Raw genomic sequence first — 23,915 nt, 5'->3', positions numbered from 1 at the left:
TAAAAGCAGCAAAATATTTTTGAAACCTGTGTATTTTGTAAACAGTTGAGATTAAAAAACAAGTCATCAGAAAGTGTTCCCCTATTTTAAAAATGGTCTATACCGGCTTATTATTTTGACCCTAAAACTTTATTTTGATACTGAAGATCAAAATATGACCCGGAAAAATGATCTGATACTGTAGTCAAAACAATGATTAAAATTATACACTCTAGGAAAATAAGTATGTCGAGAAAGATTAGATAATGTGGTTTACCAAGGGTTTACGAATTGGTAACTAGTTTCTGTCTTACGCTGCTATTTTTCCGCCACGCTGTGATTGGTGAGACCTTCGAAAATACCGCGTTCTGATTGGTGACAAAGTTTGCGCTCTGATTGGTCGGAATGTGAACTAATCTCTTTCCCAAACATCGCCAATGACGACCCAAAACAGTTGTGTTTGCCGTGACTTCCGATGTCCCAAACTACCGGTTTCTATGGGGCGTGTTTGATCAAGTACGTCCTCGCCTTGCCTTACAGACAAGTTCAGAAGAAATATCGGAACGTTTCTAACCAAGCTTGTTTTCCTGCGAGGGAGCAACAATTGGATTTTCTAACAGACGCCGTGACTTGTCAACCCTGAGTGCGGCGCTCGAGGATGTCATGCCTTCTTGCTGTCTTCTGTTTGTAGTACATGTTTTGGTCAACAGAACCAGGTGCTTTGCAAATTCATGATTGTCACGCTGATATTTAACCAAACAATAGACTTATAAGTGGTTCCAGAAGACATTGTCAATATGCCTTCCGAGTTATTACCTTAATTTGCGGCTTCTGGTTGATAAGGCAGGAGATAGCCGCCATGAGACACCCGCCTGACACCACAGAAGTGGTCGAGTTCAACTTGGGACGGGCTCCGACTCTCCGATGTACCTCGGGGCAGCCAGCCACGACATGTGGGCACTGCGAGGCCTGTGGACTGGGAGCCACGATCAGCTTCACCCGGGAATGGTTCCTGCGGGCAGGCGATCACTCCAAGCGGAGGTTTCTCCTCGGACTCCCGCGGCGCTTCCACAGCGCAGAGCTCATGGAGTACGTGGTCTCTCTCCTCAGCCCACTGCTATACAAGGACTACACCTATGCCAGGTGTCGGACAAACCCCAGTCTTCCCGGAGACTCCTCCACACTTAGCGGAGACAGGGCTCTAAACAGACGAGAACTGAGGCAACACATCGCAGATACCTGGGCATGGTTTGCAGAAGCCAGCTACTGGAGTAAGGCGAACTACATGCTGGGTGTGATGCAGTTCTGTGAACCACAGATGCTGTACTCACTGGGTACACAGGCAAGGACCATGCTTCAAGCACAGAGGAACATGGAGCCCAAAGGGTCAACAGACTGGGAAGGTAAGATGAAAAAAGCCACATACATTTACTACAGATTTATCAATTCATTCATAAATTAATAAAGATAACAATAACAATAAAACGGTTGATAACTCTGTCCGACATGAAAATGTTTCAGTCGTCCTCAAGCATTTCACATGAATCACTAAAAAATATTGACAATATTGCTACACAAATTTGGTCAATCTAAAGTAAAGAAAATTCAACACTGCAAAAATCTTGTGTCCAGCAAAATTTTGATTCAAGGGAGCCTGTACGCCTTTTTCTGTCGTGAAGCTATTTATGAATTAGTAATATCTAGAGAAAGCCATTTAATTTCATGAGTTATGTGGTCGACAAAATCTGCAGAAAGCGATACGCTGCCTCAAAATAGCATAATTTGTAGGTGGCCGATACTCCTGAAGTTAGCTGTGCATTTTGGCTTAATTCTCTAATAGTTCGCTATAGATCACGTTTTTACCCAAGCATAGTGGATCACCCTTACTCTTCTTGATAAGTGTGTTGAGTTCTTTTAGAATTTTACACGCAGCGGTTTGATGGCTGAGGATAATGCCTGAAGCTCCCTGATATATGTCCCCATCTGAAAGGATAAGTGCAACCCTAAACATCTGTGCCAAGCAGGGCTTGAACTTCCACCCTGTACAAGAAACTCGATCCATGTGTATTAGACAGATACGTCTTTGAGTGAAATAGGACAAAATCAAAGTAATCATGAAAGGAAGGATTAATCATATAGATACACTGGTAATTAGGAAAATAAAGGTTTCTACTGTACTCTACTAATGTTTCTGCAACTTTGGGAATTTACCAAAACATATCAAATAGCCTTAAATTGTCTTTGTCAGACAACTTTTACAGAAAGTCAGTAGTACTTATACTACTTATAGGTTGACATTTATTTCATTGGTTCTAAGGGACTTTATTGTACAAGTAGACTTTGATGGATAGAGGGAGTGTATGCCGAATTAAAGCCATCTCTCCTTACTGAGAGCACGTTTGATGAGGCAGCAAGGTGTTTGTTTCAAATTCTTGACAGCATTTGAGGTGGTGTTCTAAGGTAGCTTGGATCCGACTTGCTCAGAAACCAGTGCTCAAAATCATTCAATAAACACTTGGGTCATAGTTTTTGTGTATGCAGGTTTTATGTAATCTTCGACAAGTTCTTTAAAAGTTATATATACATGTAGTTTGAAGTGTATGTTGCTGACAACAACAAACCTGGATAGTCAGGTACATTCTGTTTTTTTAGTTTGATGTCCCTCAGAAAATTTGCATTACTTCCAAATTATACTTGATGAGGAGCCCAATCAGGGCCTAAAGAAAAACACCCACCCACAACCTTCAATTTCCAGAAAAGTTTTCTAGAATGCAGATTAATTTAAAGATGTAGACAATTTGTAGGACAGAAACAATGGCTTGAGTATTTTCGCAAAGTTTTTCAAAGTATAATCTATAAGAACTTGCTGTATTCTAAGTAACAGAACCCAAATATTTACTAGTAGTTATAGGGCCCTGAGAATCTTGGTTAGTCAATATTCAAATCATTTTTGGTTTCTTTCCTAATTGGGTAAAGAGAACTACATAGACCACTTGCCCTAGTCCTGTGAGTGTGTGTTGTGTCACGCCCATTTACTTCTCTCTGTGTGTTAGCGACAGTATGTCAACATTTGGGGCCGACTTGTGACGTACATTGTATGTGTAATGGCATGTTATAAATGCCCCCTTTGACACTCAGTTCACTAGCATGGTCCCATGAATACCTGGTGGCCCCGACAGACAATAGTGTGTGTGTTGACTTCCTCTCCTTAAACTAAGTTAAGGTGCTGGTCTATGGCCCAGATGTGCACACATTTACTCTGACTGAGTACCTGTTTTTCTTTGTGGACAAAAAAGTTACCCGAAACTTTGTTTTGACTTGACTTTAACAAGTGAAAAATTGCATGGCAGTCTATATGCTGGCTTAGTTTTTCTATTTGGACAAAAAATGCCACCTAAAACTTTGACTTGTATAGATGAAATATTGCATGTCGGTCTATAGACTAGATTTTCTATTAGGACAATGAAGCCATCTACACTAAAGCTGACTTTTACAGGTGAATTGTTACATGGTGGTCTGCACACTGTGCTAGTTTTTCTATTGAGGCACTAAAAAGCCTGGCCTACATGTAAGCTGAAACTTTTGTTATGAACAGACTTTTACTTTTACAGGCGAAATATTGCATGACGGTCTGTTCTAAAGACCCGGGCTCTGTTTTTCTTTTGGGACAAAATGTCACTTGAAACTTTGTTTATATGGCCCTACTTTTCACACAAGACTTATTGCATGACAGGCAACAATAGTTTTTATTCTAAGAGAGCAAAAGCTCCAGTAATTTCACCCTGAAATCTAGACAGCTCTGTCTGAAAGCAAACCATCTTTTCCACAATAGTCCACAACTGTTTTAACTTTCCTAAAAGGAAGCCTTTGTGCCAGGTTGAATGAATATACATTTTTGTATGAAATTGAACCCCCAACTGTTATGCTAGGTACCGGTAAGTTCACATTTCCAAACCGGGGACCGACTTGGCTGTTTAGTGTTTGAAGAACGAAAAGTAAAGCTTTTGTGTACAGCATAAAACGAAATGGAATTTGTTAGCAAAACTGAATTACAAACTTAAAAGTCTTGTTTGTAGCAACCATATAATATAGATAGGAAGCAGGCCATGGAAAAACCACAGTCAATCTAGGGGACCACATAAAGTGTCCACAACCAAGCTTAAATGGTTCTTCTGGAGAGGTGGTCACCAGTAGTAATATGCATGGTTTAACTATATTCAGTAGGCAAATGCATACCCACGTTGTTATTTATATCAGATGGTAATTACCTAATCAATGAAACATTAACCAGCTGACTGATTAATCATCTAATTTATACGCCTACCGTACGGTAGTACTTGACTGATTATGGCAATTAAGGTTAATGATTAACCCTTTAAGTCAATGCATCAAACTAAATGTGAAGATAAGATACCTCCTGCTTCGCAGGATGCATTCATGGTACTTTATCTTACTTGCATTTAGCAAACATACAAAATGGTACCAATAAGAGCAATGTAAACAACACTGTTTTTACTGTATCAGATAATTTCTTCTGTCCAGATGTTGTAAATTTTTCCTGTGTAAATGGAGTGACTGTTGTTAAACTTCTTCTCACCCTGAGGCCTTTAGTAGGCTTTACTTTTAGGACAACATCCAATTTTGAAGACAAAAATTTACAACGTCTTAAGGCCAACTTAACTTCTTTAATCTATAGATCTGTCTAAGACTTGAATTTTACTATCTTAACTTAAATAAGAAACAGAACTAAATCTTTTATTCTACCAGCTTTTTTTAGTTCTACCATAATAATTCTGTGTTCATTTGTAAAATTGTAAGGGAAAACTAAAGGGAAAATTAAGAACTACTATGAACATTTCAAAATTTACAGCATGTCTGAAAGAAACAATTTCTTTTTACAGATGACGAGTCCTTGGCATCTAGTAACTACACATACACCACCCAAGACCATCCGGAACTTTACCTCCTAACGCAAGCCAACCTGGAATATGCCACACCGACTGTTCATCCAATCACTGGGGACGAATTTGATCCCATCGTCATCAACTACGATGAAGATGTCTACCTCAGTGACGACAGTTCCGACTTCTCTTCGATCGACCCCACCTGTATGGTCCTGCCGACGTCAGTCACCGCGACGGCAGGTGTTGCGAAGTACCGCGACTTTGTCAGCGGCTTGCCCGTGCACCTGTCCAAGTACATCCTGGGCTTCCTGGACAGGATCAGTCTGTACAACTGTCTGGCTGTCGGGAAGACGTGGCGAGTTTTGGCTGAACAGGTGCAGCAGGAGGAGGAGATTCAGAACCAGCTGTGGGAGGAGGTTCTGTTTTACCAGGTAATTAGTCTGCGGTATTGTTACTTCACTCAGAGGTAGAATAGTCAGTTACCTGTGTCTGTATAAGTCACCACCTCTACACAAGGACCACCTGGCTGATGTGGCCACTTTCTGTTGGTCCCTAACATGATTTTTCTCATTGACACATTAGCATAAAGAATCCTGTCTATACACACTGTATCTATACTAGTATGTAGTGACCACCTGTTGTCCTGTCCACATAGACAAGATTCTATCCGCCCCCTGAGTGGCCATCTAGGCAGGTTTGACGTTATTGTTTTTGGCACACATTTGCCTGCCTGTGTGTGTGTTTCTGCAATGCCCTAAAAATACAATGTCGCCATTCCCTAAAAACACATCAAATGTCAACCTTTTGTGTCTACTACAATCTCTTGAACTGTAGGACCTCTTCTGTATTTTCAGGGTTCTTCAGCACGAGGGTGTAACCCAGTTTATGCTAAGCAGATCGACGTGGCAGTACCCATTCTTCGCGAGGGCACGTTAGACCCTCTCTTCAACAGTAGTGAGGCCATGGAGGTAGTCACGCACAAGGACGACGTCAGTTTCCAGACGGCGTTCAATGGTATCGTGACGCGTCCTGTCACCATGGAGGAGAGGAACGTCTACTGCGGTGCCTATAATGTTATGGTGCTGGCTGACCAGTAAGTACAAAGAACACCATTTCAGTACATGTATAAGATACAGGCTCTTTTTGTCGGTTTGGTGTGGAAACAAAGTTTTCAAGATTCCGTGAATCTGACATGTGTCGTGTGATCGTATGAATCAGAAGTTTTCCTCAAAAACAGGTAATTGACCTGCAGATATATACACCTGGTCAATTAAATAGAAGTTATATATATATATATATATATACCCCTTCCCTGTTTTTATACATGTAGCCCTTGGGTCACATAGGCCACTACAGCAGGGGGCTAATTATATATAATATATCCACTTGTAATGGAGTTTGTTCAACTCCCATAATCTTTCTCATAAGTGCTGTCAGTAAGTAGCTATGCAGAGAATGTCTTAAAGTGTCTAGTATGACCCAAATGTGAGGCAAATACCCACCTGTTGTGCTGGTTCTAACATGAATAAACTAAGTGAAGTATTTTTTTAGGGATGACCCGCATCGACGTGTGCATCATGACGGTAAGAAGCTTGTCGCGATGGGCTCTGTGGATCGCAAGGTCCGTATCCTGGACGTCATGTCCGGACGCGAACATCGCCCACCGATCACGGGCCATGCAGGATCCATCAAGTGTGTCTACATAAGTGAGGAGCGTGGCTTTGTTCTCAGTGGGAGCTACGACACCACTGTCAGGTGAGAAATGCTCACTTACTGGCTTTATTACCTTCGCCAAGAAGTTTGTTTTCGATGCCGTTTACTGGTGAAGCTGTGAATTGATCCATATGATATTCGGTAGGTGGGTAGATGTTGATAAAACAAAGGACAAGTTCGACTGTGATCCCCCTAGCTGCTTTCTATGGTATTGCAGCAGATCTCACGAGTTTCATATCTTTTTCCATTTTTGTATCAAATTTGTGACATCAAAATCAGGATGACAACAAAACTGAAAACATAAACACCAGCAGTTTAGAACAATAGTCATCATATACTGTTGCCCTTTATTTGTCTTTTCAGTTAGGCCCAAACAATTGTTAGTTGTTAGCCCTTCGGTTTTGCCATTGTTTTGTCAGCTTTTCTGGATCTGGACTAAATGCAATGGACTATACATTCAAGTTCTGATGACTCTTTTACTGCTTTATTTGTAGATGTTGGTCGCTTCAGGCGGGCAGTTGTCTTCGCATCTTCCGTGGCCATCGCGGTACGATCACATGCATTGATCTGTTCCAAGACAGACTGGTTTCCGGGGCAAAGGACAGCCAGGTCAAAGGTCAGGACAGTTCTTGTAATTCTAGAGTTGTGCAATGGACAGACTTTTATCAAGATAGAGACACATTGTAACAATGGTTTGAAGTACTGTGTACAGGTACTATAAATTTCGAGAGTGTAGTACTAGTCCAAGAATGGATTGGTATGCCAGTGTCAAACGTCTGTGATCAGAAAATTATCTTTTGACAAAATGTTTATGAAAATAATTGATGTATAAAAAGCAATGATGTGGTACACATTGAACTTCAGTGAAATAAAGAATGTAATCTGTTCTTCAATTCAGAATACGTTTTCTTTGCATCCTGCAATGTAAAATGTACACTTACACTATAGATTGTCTTCATGGTGTTCATTGTTGTTCCCTTCGCTTCTACATGTATGTCCGTGTCCAATGTTAGTTGTATCACTCACAACTAGACATGTTTTTCAGTGTGGAACTTTGAAACAGGAAAGTGCCAACGGACATTCAAACACAAGAAACCTATTTTAGCCGTTGGGGTAAGTTTACAAGTCATTTCTAGGCAACTGTTTACTGGGTCTTTTTTCCAGTTCATCTTGTTGATGTTTTAAATAAAGCTGAATTTGTAACATAAACCTGTGACATATGCAACTTGGGAAATTTGCACTAAGTCTTCTTTGTGTATTTCAATGTTTCCATGTTGTTCATATCAGATGCTTTTGTTTGCAGATTTTGGATGATAGAGTTGTGAGTGGATGTGAGGGGGGACTGGTCAAGGTGTGGAGTATCTCGTCTGCCAGTCTGATCAAGGTATGTTTGATACGCTTACCCAAAGCAACACACAAGTTGTGCTACATTCAGAGCTCGAAATACTTTTTTGTGCCATGCAATACTATATATCTTGAAATGTTTGCGATACTTTTTGTGATACTTTTTGCGACGACCCCTCCACTGAAAAATTATGACATCACAATTTTTTTTTCATGTTTCATTCGTCTGTCATCTTGGGGCAATACTACTGTACTTGTGAAACAAACTCAGTCATGTTTGTGACCGTATTCTTCACATTTATAATGTCCGCATGCTATATTTCACCTTGAAATATCTTAGAATCAAGAAGATAGTTGATGTGGCCTAATGTAAGGATGGAATGAGTGTAAATCTTTTCTCCTTTTTCTCCAGAAACTGTCCAGTCACCAGGGCCCGGTAACCTGTCTGAAGTTTGACCAATGGCATCTGGTCACCGGTGGGAAGGATGGATACGCGTTTGCCTGGAGCATGATGGGAACACACAGTCGCTGTCTAACTGCTTTCAGACATCCGAGGTACGTAACGTTCCACATGAACATTTAGGTGTGGACGTTGTTCCTAGTGGAAATGTCGGTATGTATGACGGTCAGACAGACACAAACAGATGGATGGTAATGATTTTTGGAAGGTAAATAGCTTGAGTGATGATGTACATGATTAGACACTTCTTATGCAAATCAGTATCTAATTAGCATAATAAATGAGGAAAGTTTATACATCCGCCAAATTCCATGATAGGACTCTGAAACATGTGACATATGTAACTGAGGAAGAGAGAAATATTAATTGATATGAACTATGCAAATGAAGACCTTACATGTATTAATTAATTAGAAAATACTATAACATGATGGCCTTGATGGATGGTCATGATTTTTGGTATGTGGATAGCTTGTGGGATCCTTAGTATGATTGGACGATAATTATGCAAATCAGATTCCAATTTGCATAATTAATGAGGCAACTTTAAAAATCCGCTTTGTTCCATGATATGACCATTCAAATTGTAACTGAGGAAGAGAGGACTGTTAATAGATAGAAAATATGCAAATGTGGGCCTTATTTGCTTACTTAATGAGTAACTTCTATTATTCCACACTGGAAAATGACGGCAATTTCATACATTTAATCCTTTTCTGTGGCATCGGGACGTTATGTGAATGTGAGCATCGTTGAATCAAATTATGCTAATAAGGGCCTCCTTTGCATAATTAATGATAAAAATAATTGGATTCTATTGTTTGTTTGATCCCCAACAAACACAAAGCAATCTTGACATACATGATTGAGTCCTGCATTTTTTGTTTGTGGGACTGGAAGGGTCACAGAGGATTATGGCTGAGGGGGTGAAGTCTGCCATCACTAATTGCTGAATGTTAATTTAATGTTACAGAGGGAGCCAAATCATGTGCCTTCAGTTCCTGTTCTTAAGAGTCATCACTGGCTGTAGTGACGGCAAGATGCGGATCTTCAACCTGTTGAGCGGTGACTGTCTCCGAGTGTTGAGAGGGAACAGTCACTCCGATGCAATAGACGACATCATTGTTTGCGATAACAGGTAAGAATCCTCTGTGAATAGTTTCATCAGGTTGCAATTGGTACGTCGCTGAATAAAAACACTCTTTTTACATGCACAACCAAGTGATTTATTTAACCAACGTTTCGGTGACCATCTATCACCTTCATCAAGGCAATTCTGACTGGTTCACATTGCACTGCAGCACAGGTGTCACTTCTTAGCATTGCCTTGATGAAGGTGACAGATGGTCACCGAAAGGTTGGTTGAATAAATCACTTGGTTGTGTAAAAAGAGTCTTTTTATTCAGGTAAGAATCCTGCTAATACCACATAATGTCATATGAAAAGTTGTGTCTTACTCTTACCAACCCTGTGTGTCTGCAATTCCCAGCAAACGCAGAGCAGTGTTGTTGTACATCTTCAGTGCCGCTACAGTCAAAACTGTTCGCTCGACAATCACTCAAGAGACTGAGAAAGAAAAGTTGGTGACTGGAGCTGGCAAAGGGTCATAACTATGTAAAATTGGACGGGACTGTTTTAGTGTGGCTAATGTATGACTGGAGGTGGTTGGCTATCCACATTTTACTGCATTTCTTTCATTGGGATTGGGAGGGTCGTAAAGAAGTATGGGTAAGGGGGGTGATGTCTGCGGTCTCTGATTGCCTTGTTTTGTTTGTTGTGTTTTGACAGACTGCTGATCAACACCATCAACAACCTGCTGGTGTTCACATTTGAGGAGATTGAGTGGGACTACACCCTTGACTCCGACAAAGTGGAAGTCCTGAAGCACCTGAACAGCTACAGTGATGCTCCCTTCAAACAGCACCCCTACGTCTTCGTAAGAGGACAGCGCATGAGACAGGTGGGGGCCTCCAGCGAGAAAGTGTACCACCGCAGCGACCCTGCCTACAGTCCCGTACGCCAGCTGCCCCACAGCGCCCGAAGCTTCAGTCAGCAGAGCCTGTCTAGCGCCAAGAGGATACACAGTGCCAAAATGCGCACAACGTCACAACCGACGCCGACGTTGATCGATATGGAGGAAGATCCCCGTCGGGCTGGGTCCCCTCAACCCCCAACGAGGCGTCGGGGTAGAAGCCCTGATCTTACAAGTAACCCGAGTGTGTTACTACGTTCCCCACAAACTCCGGCCCTGTCATCACCCGGGGGTATACGACATGCTGCTACAAGGGGCGCCAGTGCTCCGGCAGGAAACCATCGGAATGTGTTTTTCGAATCCCAGGACTTGTCCCTCTCGGAGATGAAATCGCAGCTGAGGTCTCGGCAGAGGGTGCAGAAGAGTCACCAGCCCTCCCGTGACGAAGTTTTCATGTGCGTGGGGACCATCCACAGCTCCATCAAAGATGAGGAGGCCAATAGGAACATGGTTATTAACTCGCGTGAAATCAACCCTAAGATAGGCAGACCGCAGTCTTCCCCAGCTAAGCTTGCCGCGTCCAAAAGAGCAGAAACAGCAGGCCAACGAACGTCCAGCAGGATGTCTAGTACAAGACATTGTCACATGGGTGTGCCATCCACGTCAGTGATCACAACTCACTTCCAGTCAGTGCCAGTAGACACCACTCCACATACCGGCATGCATGACGTACACGTCGTCGCAACGGTCCCCCAGCCGAGTCTGCTACGCCCGCGGACAAGTCTGGGCATTTCCAGGGACTTGGAAGCAGAAACGTTTCAAAAATTGTCTGAGAGACCAAGCACAGCAGGCCCCTCGAGGGGCACGAATCTTTTCACGACGTCAGGGAAAGCGGCGGAACACGTCCCCATGATTGTAACTAAGTCGTTTCAGGCACAACAGCACTCTCAGAACTTTCCGTCAAACTTTAACTCAAGGATGAGAAACCCGGTGGACCCCCTGAGGACAAACGTTGCATTCAAATTGAAGACGAACAAGGCACAGAAACAATTTGAAAGTAACATCGTGAAGTCTCAGACCGTACACACAAGCAACAAAGAAGAGGTGGAAAAGCGGAGGCAAAGACGAAGATGGTTGGCAGTAGCGAAAGGACTTTCTAATCACAACGACGTGACAAAAACTGTCAAGAAAACTGCCTATGAGATCGGAGAGTGAGACTCATGCTGAAGTTTGTACCTGCCAGTGAAACACAAAGTGTTTAAATGAAGTCTGCCAACTCAGAAGGTTCATGTGATGAACTGTCAAGCTGCTATTCTTTGTTTGGTTAGAAAATTAAACATGACGACTGTTAGACATGTCCTTTAAGTCTATAGAAAATGTATATGCTGCTTCCTCGAATATAATAGGGACAAAATGATAGATTTGAGATGGATCCTTGTCTGTTACTGGATTTTGTCGTCTACCTGTCCTGACAAGTGTGATTAATGTCTATCTGTGTGATTTTGTCTACCTGTACATCTGCTGCTGTTAATGTAAAGACAGAAATATAATACATGTACCATACTGTCAATGGATTGCCATGTCGTTACAACTGTATAATGTCTGTCTACACAATGAATAGTATGATTGTATTGTTGATATCTTCTGAAGATGCCACTTCATTAACATTACATTAATTGGGGGGAGCACACCTGTATCTATCAGTTACTTGGTTCGTCCTGACGACACAACAATAATGGTAGAGAGTCAGACGTTTCTGACAGCATGTGCTATTTTTATCAGTGAACTGCAAATGAACCCCTGAAGAAGACAAGTGAAACTAGTATGTAAATTTCTTATGTAAATTGGTGTGGTATATCAGTAGATGGCATCTTGTGAAGATGCCATTTCAGTAACATTATGTCATGGGTAAAAAAGTTTACAAATTACTATTATAATTTTTATATGTTGACCAGTGAAGCTAGCAATAGCAAGTGAATAGGTGTTGACACAACTTTTACAGGGTTTGAACTGATTCAATGTTCAAGAGTCAGAGATGTATATTCTATTTGCAAATGTGTTGAGCAAAACACTAGCATAAGTACAACATTTAAGAAAATATGCTGCTGATTCTGTGATGATTTTTTTGTTGATTTATAGAGATAGCTGGGTATTCAACAGAGTTTTGTTGTTGACTTTGGGTAGAAGTTACCAGGTTAATGTCACAGGGATTAAATAAACATTCATAGTATTGTAAAGACTGAGTTGAGGTGTTTTTGTCAATTTTGAATGGTGAGATTTTTGTCCTCACACCAAAGACCTCTGTTTGCAAGTCAGCCAGAAACGTTGCTATTTTTGGGATTGGGGAGATGCAAAGCAGTATGGGTAAGGGGGTGAAGTCTGCCATCTCCGAAGGTAGTAACTTTCCTGGTTGTGTCGAAATATGAGTATTGTGGGATTGATTCATATCCATCCTGAATGACATATTTTAAACCAGTAAAACAACGTGAATCCGAGACAACTAAGACGGGACATGGCCTTTATTGCACAAATAATATCACAACAAAACTGCAGCAAAAGCCGTAGCGAAGCCGCATTGCACTGTCAGCTGCCAAAAAAGCATATAATCATAACGCTTCATCTGAATTATTAATCTTCAAGTTCAACGTAAGAAGGGGAGGGGGAGAACACCCTCACAAACAATCTTTGACAAGTGTCAAACAGCCCGTATCGTTCAAATCCCTCAAGAACACCTGCTCGTCAATAATCTCGTGGACAAGTGGAAATTCCCCGTTGTCATGGTAATGGTAGGGAAGGGGCTGTTGGTCTGATGTCATGGCGAAGGGCCAGAATCCGTACACAGTCACGTGACCACAGAAGGCGAGGGACAAGAAATAGTTGAGAAAGCCAGTGGTGGGATGCCGTACAGTTTCTCTCAAACGGGAGATGACTCTGTTAACAATCACAAAATGTACGGCATTAGGTTGTGACATTTGTATTCGTAAAGAATACGCAAAAAAGCCAATAACACAAATATCTGATGGCTGAAGCAATTGTTACTTTAAGACAATCAAAAAAGTTAAGAAAGTTTAATGTTGTTTACTGCATATTTCTAACATTTGCAACGTTGTTTTTTCCGATTTACCTTTTCGAAGCTGCCTGTACGTCATCGGAAATTCCATAAGCCATCCGTATTTGTAATCCATTGCTTTCGATGAAGTTCTCCACTGACTTAAGGGCCTCCAGTGTTGTAATATTGTATTGGCCTTTTCCATGTTTTTCGAAACCTTTTGCGTAAAGTAAGATACTGTTTTGTACCTGCTTCAGCATTTTAAGAACTTCCGTCTTCCCAGTGGACGAAATGAGCAGTGACGCGACATCTATTACGACTTTGTTGTTTATCGAGACAAGATCAGTTCTACTTCCTACGTCCCTCTCAAATGACTTGACGGGCGGAAGGTTTAACCGGATCACGAAGTCGTGTGAGTCGACCGATTCACCGCAGCTACTGTTCAGTAATATCCCTCCGTTCCCTACCAATGCGCATGTGCTGTAGTTGCGTGTGATAGCCGGTGTTCCGTAGCATTCGGGTATGGAATTTTTGTGTTCGGGCATATTTTGGTCTGTGCTTGCCCCGCATCTAGCAATATCCTCTTCGTAATTAGAGAAGAGAGCAACGTGCTTTCGTAAATCAATGTGTTTCAAGGCTGCTCTCCTGTGAACACATGTACAAGGTATTGTAAGAAAGCACATGCCAAACGTGACAAAACGATAGACGAAATTGTCGCTATCGGCCTTTGTATCAGAATGTATTTCGTCCTTTGCAAATGACATGAACTTTATTGCACAGCAATTGTACACTTACAACTAAGTACAATTTTCATATGTACACATAACAATGTTAATTTTAAGGAAAGATGAAAGCTTTATCTAGATAAAAGATATGTAACATTACCCATACCGTGTACTTGCAGCAGTTATGAGACTTGAGAGCAGCCGCAACGATATCCTAAATTCTTACGATCTTCACCACATTGACAATCTGACAATGACACGCTAACGGACACAAACCACGTGCACTTACCTCACTTTTTCTAACGTCAAGACGCCAAATTCCGTTGGCCTGGGTGCGATCTGTACATCACCCTTTCTTGGTGCTATTCCTATGTTCTGTTCACTGCTTCTGTTGAAACGCCCACCCAATTGAAACTGCGTCGAAGCTGTTGCAAGGTGTATGGGATTACGACTTGAGATTCTTGGTAAGTAATTGATAGTTCTGTTGAAGTTCCTTGTAGAAAATCTGAAGGAAGATAATGTTTGGAAGTTTTAGGTGAAACGCATGCCATACATAACGGTACAGACATGACAGACAGTGTACTGATTTTCAAAGCATTAATGTTAAGTTCGCAGTTCTCACACTAAAAAGGGTTTTCCAGGATGATGGGGGTTTGTACGTTATGCCTAATAAGGTTTAGGCTAGTCAGCAGTTAAGTCAGTTAGTAAGACAGGAGAAGATGCAGGAGAAAAGTCATAGCAACAACAAATCAAGCTAATGAATGCATTTCAAATCTTTGAGTGAAACCTATAGCTATGGATGCTGTTACATAAGGTCATAACGTTAAGAGAAGTAAAGTTTTTTGTGGTTGTTTACCTTTCTCGTGATATGTTTCCGCCTATCGTCCATAGGAAGGCAGAAGTGGTGACGAGAACGAACACGCCCAAAAGTTTTATTTTGATTCTTCTCATACGATCCATCTATGCATATGCCTCACCTTTGGGAATTAGGAATTATCTGGAAAATAAACAAATATGTACCAGTCATAAACATGGCACAGACCCCAGTGGTCAGATCCTGCACCCAGTAATGAGAGGCCATTATGGTTTTGCCCCTCAAAGATCTGCTAGGAGATTACTCAAAGGCCCTCAGCCCCTCACCCATGCTGCTTTGTATCTTGTAGTTCACTACCTCAACGGAATCTTCAACGGGGACACACAAAAAACAGCAGCCATTGTTGTAGAGCCACCTTTGTCACACCTGAAATTAATAGTACAGTCCATATCAGAATTACCGGTGCGCCTGCACTCGAAACAGACCTGCCCATGACGTCAGTAAGCCTTCCAGCTCTTCAAGACCCTGATAACACAGTAAAGAACAATTAAAGTGCAGATCACAGCATAGATAACACTCCCATCACTTAACTATATGATAAAGTCACTCAGTAACGTCATGTCTGCCGGCAGGTAAAAAAAACGATGCGCGTTGACCCGTAAACTCACGGGGAAAGAACCGGTCCCACGGGAGGCTGGGTAATGCGTCACAGCAATGACGTCATCCACCCAAAGGCCACAACCTATACCAGAACACAGATAACACGAAGGCATTGAATATATAGTCCTATTTATGCATGCAGTAGATTGTTACGCACAGAGAAAATATCGCACGTACTATCCCATTGGCAATAGTCCCTCTCGGCGTCAGTGGTCGCACAATGTTACAGCTAGGCTAGGCCAAGTGTAACGTTAGCATGAATATCTAGCATAAATATCACATATGAGTAGGGCGTCCGTAGCATTTGTGTGTTCTTGTCAATACGGGTCTTTAGTTATGTACTATGATGATACTTTGGTTAATTTTCATCAGTTTTTACTTCACCTAATGAGATTCTAAAGTCTTGATGGAACCTCCTAATTTAAGGCCTTCGCATGCTCTCTTTTTAGTTCTGACCTATAGGAAGGGTCTGCTCTCTCTGAAGTGGTCTTGGTTTTCTCAATCAATTTTTCCAAGGACCTTCCAATAGTACAGAACACTCATTGGTATTTCGGCAAACAGTGCTATGAAGGACGACCTAGTACCAAGGCCATGTATAGTGCACACTTGCATCGACACGCTAGGAGGCGCTATTCCACGCACCCAGAGTACTGTGTTTAGAAGCCCTGAGAACGAGAGTAGCTTACACAGTGTTTCATCATGGCCGGAGACGGCGTGGATGCGACCATTCTCCAACTTCTACAGGACAATGATGGGCTGGACACCAAGGATATCGCTCGACAACTGGGAAAAGACCACCAGCTGGTTGTTGGAGCCGTGAAAAGTCTCCAGTCTCTTGGTGATGTACGAAACTTTCGTGCGGTTCGCAAATGTTGCAGCTGGTGGGGAGGGGGGCATATGATAGAGGATCCGGATGTGGACAGAAAATCTTAGTGTCTAACTTAGATTGGTGCAATTAAGGATTCACCCGGTTTTCATCATTTGACGAAATTGCGGTTTTACTCTCTACTTGAAGAAGCATCATGCTTCACCTCAAGGTATCAAGGTTTTTGAGTTTCTTTTTCTCGGTCATCGAGTAATGAGCCAGTATATAATTTGCCAAGCACACTGGGTCACGCTAACTCTTTTTAACATGCAGTGGTTTGATACCTGAGCTCCACAAATACAAGGCTTTAAATGCATAACATCCAGTCTGAAGGGGCATTCCGTTGGCGATTTGTACGCTAAGATGCAACCCCTCACCCCGTGTCTGAGCAAGGTTCGAAACCACAAACTCTGGATCCACATGACTGGTTTGTCTTTCCCCTCAGGTCATCACGGCAGAACAGTGCGTGTCCAAATGGTGGGAGTTGACAGGAGAGGGACAGCTGGTGGTAGAGAACGGGAGCCACGAAGCGGTGCTGTACCGGGCCATTCCGCCAGAGGGCGTCCTTCAAAAAAAGCTGATGGTATGCTGCTGTTAATTTATCTATTTTCGCAGGGATCTAATTTCACGATAGGACTGGAAGGAAGGTTTCATGGTGTTTTAAGTTTTGAAGTTGAAGCAATAGTTTATCGCGTTTAGTCGTGATTTTGCAATGGAGAGGCAGCGCAAAAATTGCGAAAATAAAGCCACTGCAAATATTTTCAGATTTACAGTACAGCACCCTTTTGACAGATCCTATTGCCTACTGGGAAAACAGGGCGCCTTGGGTAACGCAGAGGGCGAACAACATCATTACCATGGCAATGCATATGTGACGCATGTGTTCTGTGTTCGGTCTGGTACATGTTGTCATGCCAGTGTAACGGCCATTTGGCGTAACACTCCAGCTAAGTACCAGTAGATTCTTAACTCTAGCTACCAACACAAAGGAATATGGACTTAGCAAATTTCTGCTTGACTCCAGTCTTTGTCAAGGAATTAGTCATCTGCATATACTTTTAAATCTTGTTTTAAATTTGTTACTTGCATTAGGTGATGTGCATCGTCATTATTGTCCTGAGGAAGGTAGCATAAGAATTGCCGAAATGTTGTCAGGTGAATTCCCTCTGGTATTGTGTAACATTGGACTGTATCATCCATATAACAGAGTTCTGTCCAACAATGTCTTTATGACTGCTTTCAGGAGAGCATTCCCAATGCCAAGGTCGGTTTCAGTAATGCCATGAAGAAGAAATGGATCCATATGGACAAGACAGGAGCAAACGGACCTGTGGTCAAACAAGCGGTAGGTGATATGAAATATATAGATATTACCATGATTCAAGACATTAATCCACACAAAAAGGCTCATATTTTGGCATGCTGCTTAGTGCTTATGTCTTAACATCAAAGTTTTAAGATCATGGAACTCTTTTCTTTTTTAAATCGGAGAACCAAGAAATCAAATTGTTATGACCTTATATCACCAACCTGTTCCAATACTTTCCTGCAAAAATTCCCAATCCAAGAAATTAAAGCAGTGTGGCCAATAGTGATAAAGTACCTGCCCATTTCCAGGTTAGTGCTATTGAAGACGATGTGCAGAAAACTGTTCAAGACATAGCAGCCAACCAAGGGGAAGGTGTTGACAACAAGGTCAAGCAAGAGATGAAGAAACGCAAACTCATCCAAGAAGTGTAAGTAGAGATTACTAGTAGCTTTGTTCTTGTGAGAGGATCTGCATGGGGTGTCCCGACAACAATTTACGCTGAATTCTGATGAACCCCCTACATATTAGTACGCTAAAATCAAGGAAGGCGATTATACAAAATTTGATCGTGTTGCTTCGAGTTACGTGACTTAGACGGCTCTCCCTACGGTAGTACGAATTACGAAAAAATGAAAATTGGCTGCCTACCCCTTTCCAGAAAAGAGCATGCAGGCCCTCTTGTGATAGTGGTTAAGTTTAGTATTCTGATCTTATTGTCCTTCGATCCGAATCCAACATGGTGTTGTTGTTTTTTTCTCTAGAACAATGAACAGTTTTGTTCTAAAAAAGGGCAGCGGGTTTAGTACATCAGTTACTAAGCTGGACACGGACCTAACACCTGAGATGATAAACAGGTAGGAGGGATGTACTATTACAATCATATAGACAGATATACAGTCAAACAGACAGACAGAAAAGCTGATAAATCATTTCATTGGTGCCTCTCTTAAGAGTTTGTATCTGAAATTCTACAGCTAACTTCAAAATCTTATAAACTTGTAATATAACAAAGGCTTTATCATTTTTTCCGTCTCTTAAATGTCAAGAATATGCTATACACTACTGTACAATAGTACCTTTATGTAAGGCCACGCCAATTTATTTTGTTGCTTCTCGGAATAGCCTGTCCTGTTTTTCCCATGTTGAAAAAATTGGGTCACTATTCCCATTCACAAATTTTAACTTACAAATTTACTATCTGTTCAGTTGTCAAACTAAATAGCCACCAAGATAGATTATAAAGGCCTGCACATACCTAAAAAGTGTGGTCACATTGATCATAAGTTATAATCTTTCATATATCAAAACTGTTTCTCAATATCAAAGAAAGGGGTTCATTGCATAAAATGAGCCATGCAAAGCTGAAACTTGTATAATCCTCTTATTCTTTATGTTATGTTAACCCTTAAAAAGAATTTTTTTTTTCGCCCTGTCCCTTCAATTTTTTCTGAAAAAAATCCAAGAAGCAACAAGTAAAATTGGTGTGGCCTAACTTTTCACAAAATGTTTGGGTCCACAAAAGTGCATAATGCAACCAGTATTTCCATCCCCGTTGATAGTTGCTAAGCGATATCTTGTGCTTGTGGTTTGATTGACAGTGGTCTGTGGAAGGAGAAGAAGTTCAAGCCGTACAACTTCGACGCGCTGGGCGTTCCTCCGGTCAGCGGCCATCTCCACCCCCTGCTGAAAGTTCGTGCCCAGTTCCGACAGATCTTCCTGGAAATGGGGTGTGTATGAGTCAGGATAGAGATCTGTCAGATTTGGCAATTCTACCAGTTGAGATCATGATCATCGGTGTCTCCATTGACAGCGATCGCAATCAGGATCTCTTCTAGTACAATCGTTAATTCTACCAGTACAATCAGCGATTCTACCAGTACAATTGGTGATCTTACCAGTACAATTGGCGATTCTATCAGTAGAGATCCTGCTCATAGTCTTTTATATTGGTCTTTATTCAAACAAAAGTACTGTATAATAAACACAACAAAACAAAATAATGTATGAGCACACACACACACACACACACACGCTACTTTAACCTTTATCCAGTTCATGATCAGGTAGTCATTTGGAACAAAATGTGTATAGGTTATGTGGTTAGATAGCAGGGAGAGGGGGAAATAATCACATACATACTATGCTAACAATAAGTTACATTGCCCACTTTCAAGAGAATGACTGATTAACTTGTTTTGTTTTCTAACAACATTCTCTTCTACACTCTTAAGATTAGTTAACAAGGGGACAAAACGCTGATTTGAAAGAAATTAAGTTGGTTGCACCTACGCAGCAACAGGTAACATGTATGTTACTTCAAAGGACAGGTGTCCAACCTAACATCTGCATATCTAACTCTGTTTATGTATTTAGTGAAGATGCCCCTGAGTTGTGGGAACAGATGATATATTTTTGGCTCAGATTTGATTGTTGAGTTAAACCAAATTAATGCAAAGTTTTGACAGTTTTTTTCACTTTTTTTTATACTTCAGGTTTACAGAGATGAAGACCAATAACTACATTGAGAGCTCGTTCTGGAACTTTGATACTCTCTTCGTGCCTCAACAACATCCGGCTCGAGACGAACACGATACCTTCTTCATCAAAGGTAGATATAATAATTCTAGCCTTGCCATGTTGAGAAAAAATACTAGTCAAGAATGAAGCAGGCAAATCTGAGAAACAAGAACTTAAGTTGGTGTGGTCTTATAACAAAGTCAAAGTAATCAATAGCTGATGTCTAGGTCTGTTTAGATGGTGTATATCATCATGTGTATGTTTCTGTTGTAGAACCCATGTATGCACAGGGTTTCCCAGAGGAATACATGGACAGGGTGAAGACCGTTCACTCACAAGGAGGCTTCGGATCTCAAGGGTGAGTAGAATAGAAGTTTCCCTTTCTTTAGGAGATGTGCAGGATAGAACTGTTCGTCTGCAACATGTAGATTATTTCCTGAGGGGAATATTAGAAGCCATGTACATCGGGGCCCATCAGCCTTCATTGAACGGGGACGGGGGGCGATACAAACTTCCAACAACCTTGGACACGTAAGACCATAAAAGGAGAGTGGGGGAGAGGAGAGACCTGCCATCTTTGATCTCTGGATGTTTGCAAATTGCAGACAAGGGTATGTTTTGATGATATTGAGATTTGGTATGTGGGTAGGTGTTGCGATCCCAAAGACAGGTTTCATTTGTGGGCCTCTTAGCAGCTTTTATTGGTACTGCAGTGGAATTTGCGGGTTTTACATCTGGTTTGAAAGTGTTTTTACCTGTTTTCAGGTACCAGTATGAGTGGAAACGCGAGGAGGCACAGAAGAATGTCCTGCGGACACACACTACGGCCGTCAGCGCTCGTATGCTCTACCAACTCGCCCAGCAGCAGAAGGTAGATAACCACATCTCAGCATCTCTAACAAAGTCTATCTGCAGTTTTAACCCCTGTACTTCTGTTTGACCAGCCAGTATCCTGTGTGGACTTGGTCTGGTTAACCTTCTCACTGCTGCCTTATCCCATAACCAATAAAAGTCTGGTGCCAAACATTTTCCTCAGCAGGGAGAAGGTTAATTGGACGAACCACATGTGAAATGTTTTTTTGGTGCTGTTTGTGTGTCTGTGGGTTTCTCTGTTGACAGGATAACTCGAGAAGTTGTGGATGGATCCTTATGACACTTGGGCGTGGGCGTGTATTGGCAAAACAAAGTTTGATTATTGACCTTCTTGTGGCTTGCTATGATACTGCAGGAGAAGTTAAGGTTTTTCATATATATTCTGTACAGGATGGCTTCAAACCTGTGAAACTGTTCTCCATTGATCGAGTGTTCCGTAACGAGACCCTGGATGCCACCCACCTGGCTGAGTTTAACCAGATCGAGGGGGTCGTGGCAGACTACAACCTCACCCTGGGTGACCTGATGGGAGTGCTACATGCCTTCTTTAAGAAACTTGGTAGGTCTTTAAAGAAAGTGTGAAATGTTGGTCAACAAATATCTTTGTACACAACCAGAGAGTTAATACCCAGCCGACGTTTTGTGACCATCTGTCACCTTTCTTAGGGCGCTACTGACTGGGACCACATTCTTCACAGCAACACTTAGCTGCAGTGTGGAATAGAACCATGTATAGACTTATATAGGAAATACAGGTGTATTGGAAATTAGTGGTTTAAGATTTGTTTTCTTGCAATGTGGAGCCCAAACTTAATATCTTCATTATATGTTGATTCTTAAATTACATTTAGCTCGTTGAATTTGAATTGATCATTACAATTATAACGCCCTTTCAGCATAACACACTAGGGTCATATGAATACACAGTATTTGCTTTTTCATTTGTTTTCCTTTGCAAAATGATTTGAAGTTTTAGCATCATATGAATCCATTTGTAGTGTCTACTTGTTAATTTCTTTACAGGAATTGAGAAGCTACGTTTCAAGCCTGCCTACAATCCCTACACAGAACCAAGCATGGAGGTGTTCAGCTATCATGAAGGTCATTTATTCTACTATTGTATATCATGAAGGTCATTTATTCTACTACTGTCTATCATGAAGGTCATTTATTCTACCATTCTCTAGTAATGATTGTACAGTTGTCTCGTGTACAGTCAAATTTCTGGTGTACAGTCAAGTTTCTCGTGTACAGTCAACTTTCCGGTGTACAGTAAAATTTCTGGTGTACAGTCAAATTTCTCCTGTACAGTCAAATTTCTTGTGCACAGTCAAATTTCTCGTGTACCATCAAATTTCTCATGTACAGTCAAATTTCTTGTGTACAGTCAAATTTCTAGCCCTGACAGTGCAATGATGTACTGTGTACGTCACCATGTTGACAGGTCTGCAGAAGTGGGTGGAGGTCGGCAACTCCGGGGTGTTCCGACCAGAGATGCTGCTGCCCATGGGGTTACCTGAGGACATCTCTGTTATCGCCTGGGGTTTGTCACTGGAGAGGTGAGTCCTGTACATGCAGCTTTTCTTTTTTTTCTGTAACTTGCTTTAAGCCCCATTCACACATTCAATACCTTCTCACAACTTTGCTCACAACCACTCCCCAACCATGGTTGGCGCTGTGTAGAGAGTAGTCTGGAATCCTCCAGTTTGCTCCTCTAATCATATCCCAATGGAAAATGACTTTCCCAGCTTTCATTTTTCAAAATTATAGTCGGCTGGCATAGGTGACCTTTAAAAACTAGTTGGCAACCTTGACGACTAACTCTAACCACTGATGACCTTAACAACTAAGTGAGAACCTTGGTCTGGAGAAGGTCAGGAAACCATGGTCGGCTATGTGTGACCGGGGCTTTTGTGAGCAATGGCTAACTGCCACTGGATGTTAGACAAAATAGGCTGCAAAGCTCGACAGAAGAACACAAAGTCAGTTGCTTATCAATGGCTCATAGCTGCCGATTCTTAAGAGTTCTTGCAACTTAATCAAGTAGTTTGAAGGAGGTAGTAATGGACATGTCTCTCAAATGACTGAAGGCCACTGTCACGGATATCCCCAATCCCACTGTCCGGGAGCTCGTTCCTTATGTGGACTGCTGTTTGCAAGAAGGTCCTACCAGTTGAGTGTGTTCTTGAGACAGGTAAAGTGAAAGCATTTCTTGGTATAGTTTGTTCGTTCTAACATGTTCTCTTATTTTTTTTCACCCCCTCAGACCCACCATGATCAAGTATGGCATAGACAACATCCGGGAGTTAGTTGGACACAAGATCAACCTACAAATGGTTTATGACAACCCCATTTGCCAGTTGACCTCCTGAAGTACACGACTCTAATACATGTAGTACGTAGTCTGACTAAATCACAGTCACTATTATATACATAACATCCCTCCCACTGGTCAGGCCTCTAGAAGCCAACATATGTAAATCAGGAGAATTTGGAACATCCTAATCCTTTTGATTTATGCATATGATTTATAACAAATTGTCAGTTACCATGGTGTCGGAGAATGTTATTACCGGTTTCCATAGTGACAGGTTATCATGAAACAGTGGAAATATTGGACATGATGACAAAGAATCCTGAGCTCGTCTTGGTATTGCTACTTTTTTGGAAATCCATTTCCAGACATAAGTAGAGGTGAATAGCCACAGACTCAGTGGGGAGGGCTCTGTAG

At 41.6% G+C, this 23,915-nt stretch overlaps 3 protein-coding genes across 4 annotated transcripts; 2 read left to right on the top strand and 1 right to left on the bottom strand.

The window, feature by feature from the left end:
* The first annotated feature begins 336 nt into the window (after window positions 1-336).
* LOC136448339 (F-box and WD repeat domain containing protein 10B-like) lies at window positions 337-12,609 on the top strand. Its single transcript, XM_066447743.1, has 10 exons — window positions 337-1,382; window positions 4,881-5,314; window positions 5,738-5,976; window positions 6,435-6,638; window positions 7,091-7,212; window positions 7,642-7,709; window positions 7,900-7,980; window positions 8,353-8,495; window positions 9,374-9,538; window positions 10,189-12,609. The coding sequence occupies exons 1-10, from the start codon at window positions 839-841 to the stop codon at window positions 11,585-11,587; spliced, it is 3,399 nt and encodes a 1,132-aa protein (XP_066303840.1). The 5' UTR covers window positions 337-838; the 3' UTR covers window positions 11,588-12,609.
* Window positions 12,610-12,873: 264 nt separating this feature from the next.
* On the bottom strand, window positions 12,874-15,627 carry LOC136448343 (alpha-2,8-sialyltransferase 8B-like). Of its 2 annotated transcripts, none has more exons than XM_066447747.1 (5): window positions 15,421-15,627; window positions 15,003-15,143; window positions 14,436-14,651; window positions 13,497-14,066; window positions 12,874-13,303 (listed from the first exon to the last, which is right to left on the bottom strand). In XM_066447747.1, exons 2-5 carry the CDS (start codon window positions 15,104-15,106, stop codon window positions 13,045-13,047), a joined length of 1,149 nt encoding a protein of 382 aa, XP_066303844.1. In that variant the 5' UTR covers window positions 15,107-15,143; window positions 15,421-15,627; the 3' UTR covers window positions 12,874-13,044. The 2 variants fall into 2 exon arrangements, with proteins under 2 accessions (XP_066303844.1, XP_066303846.1); XM_066447749.1 differs by having other exon boundaries at window positions 15,446-15,627.
* A 567-nt stretch (window positions 15,628-16,194) lies between these two features.
* On the top strand, window positions 16,195-23,568 carry LOC136448342 (phenylalanine--tRNA ligase alpha subunit-like). Its single transcript, XM_066447746.1, has 13 exons — window positions 16,195-16,463; window positions 16,931-17,068; window positions 17,729-17,830; window positions 18,103-18,221; window positions 18,556-18,648; window positions 19,393-19,521; window positions 20,287-20,402; window positions 20,585-20,669; window positions 21,077-21,182; window positions 21,575-21,743; window positions 22,208-22,285; window positions 22,629-22,743; window positions 23,451-23,568. Exons 1-13 carry the CDS (start codon window positions 16,320-16,322, stop codon window positions 23,554-23,556), a joined length of 1,500 nt encoding a protein of 499 aa, XP_066303843.1. The 5' UTR covers window positions 16,195-16,319; the 3' UTR covers window positions 23,557-23,568.
* Window positions 23,569-23,915: the final 347 nt, after the last annotated feature.

The sequence above is a fragment of the Branchiostoma lanceolatum genome, chromosome 14 (assembly GCF_035083965.1).
Source record: "Branchiostoma lanceolatum isolate klBraLanc5 chromosome 14, klBraLanc5.hap2, whole genome shotgun sequence".
Classification (NCBI taxonomy): Eukaryota; Metazoa; Chordata; class Leptocardii; order Amphioxiformes; family Branchiostomatidae; genus Branchiostoma; species Branchiostoma lanceolatum.
Note: the sequence above shows the minus strand (reverse complement) of the source record. Positions and strands in the feature narration are given on the sequence as shown.